Below are 7,265 nucleotides of genomic sequence, written 5' to 3' on the forward strand. Positions count from 1 at the left end.
TTTTTTTTTTGGAAAATCAAGTTTTTTTTTATCAATTTTATTGAATTACAAAAAAATAAAAATTACCAGGACTGGCGTTCATTGATAATCAAATTGTACATCAGTTTTTCTAATAAATTTTATTTTTACTTACTTATGTTTTGTATATCTTTTTTTTTTCTTAATGTGGGGTTTTATAAGGGGATAGGTAATCAAAAAAAATAAAAGCCACACCGGAAACAAGAATCTGCTCACGCCTATGGTATTTAAAGTTGTATTACCGCTCACACCAATGTGATTGCGACCTTTATCGTTGCGCGAGGGTAAACCGATCAAGTCGCACTTCGAAAATTATCGCTACAGTTGCATGAACTTAGCCTGTCAACTGTACAACATGAACAACGCGATCCGGTATATAATATATATTTTGTTCATGTTGTTGATGAGTACTGGTGTACATGGGATTATACCTTAAAGGATTACAGCAGACGAGATGTCACAGAAAAATCTTGGAAAGATACTGTTCACGATTCCGGTAAGTATAATTTTTTTTTCATTTAAAACCATGACATTTTTCATTCAAAAACATTTCTATTCAACTAAAAAATTGTGTTTTAGTCGAATAGAATAATTTTGTGTGACTCATTAACAATCAATTTAAAAATTCTAAAATACATTTTAAAATACACAATCGTCAATCTGACATACGGGAGTATTATTGTCACAATAGATTCATTAGTAAAAAGCACATTAATTATATATTCTACAAATTTATTGAAAAATTAAATAAGTGAATTACGTTGTTATCAATAGTTCAAATATTATGTCGTCTTAAATAAATAGGTGATCAAAATAAAAATATTATATACTTGTTAGATATACCTAAATCACAAATAAATAATAATTGATGATAATACATTTTTATATATATTCCCATTGACGAGGTATACTGCCTTCTGGAGGAATAAAATATTCCACCAATGTGTCACGGATTTGTATTGCTCCAGTTTATCTTAGTGGGATTCTTTTGAAACCTACATTGTTAAATTTTTTCATAGTTTTATTTGTATTATCAATATCATAATATCGTAAGAGTTGCTTATTATAAGTGTGAGTGGAAGTTGTATTACAATTATTATCGTAAATCGTATATCGTATATATCATATCGCTCTGGTATACGTCCCGCCTTATAACATAAACGCTAGTATACATCGAATCGAATGAATTACGTCGTTTTTGAATTTTAAAATGTTATTCAAAAGATTATTTTTTGGAAATCGAAATTTGCTTGGGTTATTGTGTTTTTATTTATATTGTACTGCATAAGTATCCACGATCTGTTCACCATAACTTGAGACTTTTTTCACTTAATTTCAATCTCATTCCATTCTCAACTCTATTCATCATAATATAATATTGTCTACCTCATCAACACCCGAAGATCGGCGACAATCCAAGTTAGGGCTATTTTATTTACCTTCCGAGATTACTCAATTACACATCTCGAACATTTGTAAACCTAAATTACCTTTCTTAAACAAGGAGGAGTGTTTTCAATCCAATCCCATATCAATCACTTACACTATTGTATTTTGTATTATTTTTCTTTTTTTTTTTAACTAATTTTGGTTTATAAACAATATTTATATTGAAAGTCTATGGGTTTACTTGGTAAACTTAATTTTTCTATATCTCGCATACTTAATAAAGTTACCGCTGTCACATCAGATTTGATCGCCCAATAAATTAAAATACTACACTTAAATCTATAACTGTTATTTACAATTGAATCAAATTAGAATACTGAAAATTCACAATACATAAAATATAACAGTAAATATTAGGATGTTAATATTTTAAACAAAAAAAGTTATAGTTATAAAAAAAACATAAAAAAACCAACTTAAACTTTCATCACGTAACCATTGTTCGGCTTGCGCTTGTCGTCTTGTACACACATGAGCTCATCTCGGAGTAATGTTTTCTTGATGCGAAGTGCTTTCATCGTCTATAATCGAACTTACAAAACCAATTGCGAACCATAACAAGGGTCATCGGCTACTTCATCAGTTCCGTTTCTGAGGCACATTTAATTATTTTACGAGACCCATTATAAATATTGTACATAGTACCTTACCATTTAAGATATAATACCATATAATCATACCGTAACAAGGATCGGATTAAAGTTACATTTTAATAAGAAACATTTTATTACAAATTTTTGTAAAACAATAAGTTTTTTTGACGCAAAATACGTGGTTTTATTATACAAAACATTAACAAAATATATAAATACATATATACAATAGGAACAATAAATAATTGTCGTCTTAATTTAGGCCAACGGGCCTTATTAATGTGCTGTCACAGCCAAGCCAACCGGCAAAGTCTTGTGCGTTTCACAACATCTTAGTTGACGTACAAAGCAGTAATGCAATGAAAGCCATTGCTGCATGTCATAATATCAAAAACGGTATCTGTAACGAAAACGTTTATATCAAGACCTGTACATGGCACGTAGAATACATTTATAAATTAAAATTGTATTGTTATAGGTAAGATTGTACTTAAGGGTCGGACGGAGAAGCAGGAATCTTATTCTTAGGTTAAAGAGGTATTTTAACGGATTCTCTTACTGGTGCAATTCCAATACTCTGCAGAAACGAAACTTACGTGTGTACTAATATTTCGGTGTATATTATCGAGACGTCATTTGGTTTGAACCGTTATAACGGCCGATCCGGTTGGAAAAAATAACGGTTGGTGGCTATGAACTGATCGACGGTTTTGAACGGGTGACCGGTGAAAAAACCGTCTATGATTTTGTTTATCGTGCTTTCAGCTGGAAAATCAAAAAACAGCGATTTATAACGAAATGTTGTAATACGTAAGTATATAAGTACATTGTATGTTTATAAATAATTATTGAGATAAAAATCGTTTGTAGAAAAACGCGCAGGATTAAAACGACTGGCAACGGCATATAAATAGTATGTGAACTGGTTTAACAGAGACAGCTCGACATTTTACTATTTTACACGGAATGCTGGAAAACTTAAGAAGTAGGTGTCATTTTCAGTGAATGCGATTTCCTGCACGAGATATAGCACTTACATATGTAACCTGCTATATTTCGTGTAAAAACATATCAAATGCAGTCGTGTTCAATAGATTGAGACTTACACTGGTTGTTAGGCTATAAACCGTAAGAGAAATAGTAAAATAAAATAAAATCGAGCAGTCGATATAAAGATGATGACAAATTTTTAAACAGTGTACCGACGACGATGATTATAAATGTTTTTGAACATACTGAAAAACATCAAATCGCTTTTGGCGCGTTACAATAAAATAATGAAATATCATACTCGGATCGCTGGCGCTATTCATCAAGGTCCTTGATATGAGTTGGACGAGAATCTCAAATTCGGAGGATTTGGTGAATTGCCCGTGTTCAAAATATGGTCTCATGCGGTCTGAGACCAACAGCATGATCCTTTCATAGGAGATGATCCGTTCCTCTTCCAGGGACAGGAATATTGGTTGATACCTGGGATTAGGGCAGTTACCAAGCATATTGTTCAGCTCCTGGTTTATCCGAGCTCGCATGGCTTGGGGTAGTCTTTTCATGTTCCTTCTGAACTCGTGCGTCGTAGCCACCATAGCGCTGAGATTTTTATCATTTTTGACGATGTTAATCATCTCGGGTCGCACGGTACTCGGGTCCACAAAGTCTTCCGTTGTTGATCCCGGAAACATTGATGTGCATTTAAAATTTTCGATGGCTAGTGCCATAATGCTTTGCTCATCCTGTTGATCTGCAAGCGTAAATAAAACGATTATTTTAAGGAAACATAATAATGTACGCTTTGGCACGAAGACATTTTTGTTTTCCACGAGGTCGGGAGTTAATCGTTAACGATTGTGAGTTGCCTGTAACAGGTGTTAGGTTTTATTTGAAATAATACCCATAATCTAGTTACCGAAGACTTGTGCTTGCGTCGGGAACTGAAGTAGATACGCGTCGCCACAGGAGTTCTGTTGTCTCTCCTCGACATTGACAACAGCGACCTCCACCGTCGATGCGGTTTCACGATTTTTACTGTCCGATTGCGCTATGATGGTCGTCATCAGTCGGTCGTGGATCGTTGATGTGCCCGTGCAGCTGTTCACCTCATCTATCTATTTACCCAAAAGAAAGCATTACGATAGCGAATCATTTTCGTAATATTGTCGTATTCAAGGTTTTAGCATGGGCATATTTTATTGCCCCTCCCCATGAATCCGTATTTAAGGAATGGATTTTATGTGAGATACACATTTTACATTTTTTTTTGATGTGGATCATTTTATAACAAATTCAAATTATGCGTGGCTGTGAATACTGAATTGGGCTTTTTGTCGGGTCCATACTTAGTAAAAAATCAAATAAAATACAAGCGTAACTTTCAAAACATAGACAGGTGTTAAAAAAGAACTGCACAAAATCGATTCTATGTGGATCCGGCATTTAATTAAAAAAAAAAAATTACAAATATTTAGGATTCACCCAATTTAAATATTACCAAAAATTTTACTTGTAAATTTTGATCCTGAATTAAAATAAAAATTGAGTCCCTCCCCCCCCTTAGAAGTAAGTCTAAATACGCCCCTGTGTTTTAGTGCATCCGCATGGGGTCAGCAAGAGTTGAAAGTAGTGCAAGGTTTCTTTTCCTTTTTTCAAGTGCGACCGAGGGGTGAATTTCGGGAATCACAGAGCAGATGTTCACGTACCGTTTTACGCATCACTTCGCAATAGATCTCCGCAACCATGCATTTCCTTATTGCATCCTTTTCTATATCGCCCAAACACTTTTCCACGAACATTTCGACCGTTTCGTCTTCAGCCGAACCGCGGTCACTCGCAGTGTTTTCTCTTATGTTGGACATTAGTGTCTCGCGCAGTTTTGCCAAGTAACCGGCCCTGACCATGTCGCTGAGGCCATAGTCCATGTTCTCAGGACTCATGTCTGCTGGTGTTGCCGGCAGGCCCAGGTCCCATACCGATGCGTATGGTAGTGAATTCATGACGTCTCGTATTCTAGTATACTAGCTAAGTACCTACTTATAGCAATAGTGTACTTTAGTAGCTCTCGTGCTTCCTGAAGTATCAGCCGGAAAGGTTGTACGAGCCGATCGGGAACAACGGTGCACAGAGAGGTATGTTTATGTGTTGTAATGTATCGCCGTAAGTTTGAAACAACTGGAATAGTCAAGTTGATGGTTTACGGGAAACTAAAATTCTCGCTCCTTATTACTTATTTTTAGTACATTTTATAGTAGCAACCGTTTGCATACTACGACTCTTCTTCGTCGATAGCATTTCAGCCATAACATTTTTTTTAATGTTTTATTATAATTTTATTATTCAAATCGATTAAAAGACTGATACGTAGTACCAGTGTCCTATAATGCTCTGCACGGTCCGTTATCTAAAGGACCAGAACGGACTTTACACGATCAACATGATTCGTAGATATTGACAGTAATTTATTGATCGTGTAATGCCAGCAGAGGTGGAACTATAGGAATTTTCACGTCTCGAGAAAATATTAAAATTATGCCCTATCGTAGACCTATGATCAAATCCTCTTCTTGAAAATGTTTTTCTAATAATTAATATGCAATCATACTTATTGAGTTTTAACATAATAACAGTATTTAGTAAAGTTAAAAATATCATATCGGTTGTTAATAATTACAAAAATTACACCCTCTAAAATGTTATGCCCGGGGATGAACTCCCGTCTTCCATCCCATTGTCCGCTCTCTAAATGTATACAATTTTAGAAGCTTTAAGAGCAAATGATGAAATAATTTGCTATTATGACTGAACATTTCAATCAATCGATTTAGTGAATTAATTATCAAACTAAAATTCTTATCTTAATTGGGTAAAACCTTATTTATTTATTTATTTTTGAATTGTATCAAAAAACCATTGACAATAATCAATTGATATATAAGCTAAACAATGATAATGATAATTGGACGACAATCGCTCAGTGCGCACACCCGTAATCGTACATATCGCCCTTATCTCGTATATCATTTAAATCGCCCACACGTCGGCATCACGTGTCAGTCGAGTGCAGAGGGCTTAAGGGTTAGTCGGAACACACACCGGAGCGATACAATGTACAATAATTATCGTATATTATAGTTTCTACATATTTATCATAGACGTGCGAACGGGTGTGGCTTATAGGGCTATAGTCACACATGAGAATTTTTTTTGATAGGTACAAGTTACTTATGTAAAAAAGGGCTAATAACTCTTTTTTTTTTTTGGAAAATCAAGTTTTTTTTATCAATTTTATTGAATTACAAAAAAATAAAAATTGCCAGAACTGGCGTTCATTGATAATCAGATTGTACATCAGTTTTTCTCATAAATTATATTTCTACTTATGTTTTGTATGTATATATATTTCTTATGGTGGGGTTTTATAAGGGGATGGGTGATCAAAAAAATTAAAGCCACACCGGAACAAAAATTTGCACACGCTTATGCTTATAATTGTAAATCATTTTGATTAATATTTAAATTTATTGATTGAAGATGTTCATTTTTTTAAATATTAAAATTATTACTTTATGTCCCGAAGTTTATTTTTAAAATTTTGAATGTTTCATTATTAAAAATATAAGTTTACTAGTATTCATATTTTTAACACAAAGACAAATTATTTTAGAATCAATTTCATTCAATATTAACTATATTGAGATGTAAAATTTTGTTTATTGAATTAGGCTCTACTTGTATAATTGATAATATTAATAAATATTGCTCTTCAAACTCAAAAAAATTATATTTTCAAAATTGTATACAAAAAAAAAAATTTCAAAATATCATTTTTAAGTTTTTTTCTTTCAATAAAATCAATCAATAAACGTAAAAATCTATAATTTACTAAAAAATAAAGGGGACCTCAAATATAAATTTACTTCAAATTGTGCATTATATCTGAAAAATAGCATATAGCATGTTAAATTAATATATTTATGAACATTTTACCATATAATAATACCTATAACTAAAGTTAATGTTAAACCTAATCATTAATTATGTTATAAGTTGTAAAAACATGACTGCAATCTTAAATAAAAATATCAGATCCCTTTGGAACTAACTAGTGGTGCAAACCCTTATATTTATTAAAGGTTCAATAACATAATAATAATCTTAATTAAAATTAAAAGATTAGTTTATTGGTATTTATTTCTCAATGAAAAAAAAATG

General features: G+C 32.6%; 1 protein-coding gene across 1 annotated transcript; it reads right to left on the reverse strand.

Annotated features, from left to right (window-relative positions):
- Positions 1–2,235: 2,235 nt before the first annotated feature.
- LOC112687565 lies at positions 2,236–6,351 on the reverse strand. Its single transcript, XM_025560313.1, has 5 exons — positions 4,757–6,351; positions 3,967–4,165; positions 3,352–3,801; positions 2,657–2,825; positions 2,236–2,460 (listed from the first exon to the last, which is right to left on the reverse strand). Exons 1-4 carry the CDS (start codon positions 5,048–5,050, stop codon positions 2,710–2,712), a joined length of 1,059 nt encoding a protein of 352 aa, XP_025416098.1. The 5' UTR covers positions 5,051–6,351; the 3' UTR covers positions 2,236–2,460; positions 2,657–2,709.
- Positions 6,352–7,265: the final 914 nt, after the last annotated feature.

This window comes from Sipha flava, unplaced genomic scaffold, assembly GCF_003268045.1.
Source record: "Sipha flava isolate LNK unplaced genomic scaffold, YSA_version1 35_pilon_pilon, whole genome shotgun sequence".
NCBI classification, from domain to species: Eukaryota; Metazoa; Arthropoda; class Insecta; order Hemiptera; family Aphididae; genus Sipha; species Sipha flava.

Bases quoted from the DNA above. Each gene is read 5' to 3' on its own strand.
- LOC112687565 (XM_025560313.1), bottom strand. From the start codon at position 5,050: ATGAATTCACTACCATACGCATCGGTATGGGACCTGGGCCTGCCGGCA. The intron at 3,802-3,966 runs GTAACTAGATTA...TTACGCTTGCAG, and splicing joins GACGCAAGCACAAGTCTTCG to ATCAACAGGATGAGCAAAGC. The intron at 2,826-3,351 runs GTATGATATTTC...TTGATTTTCCAG, and splicing joins GAATAGCGCCAGCGATCCGA to CTGAAAGCACGATAAACAAA.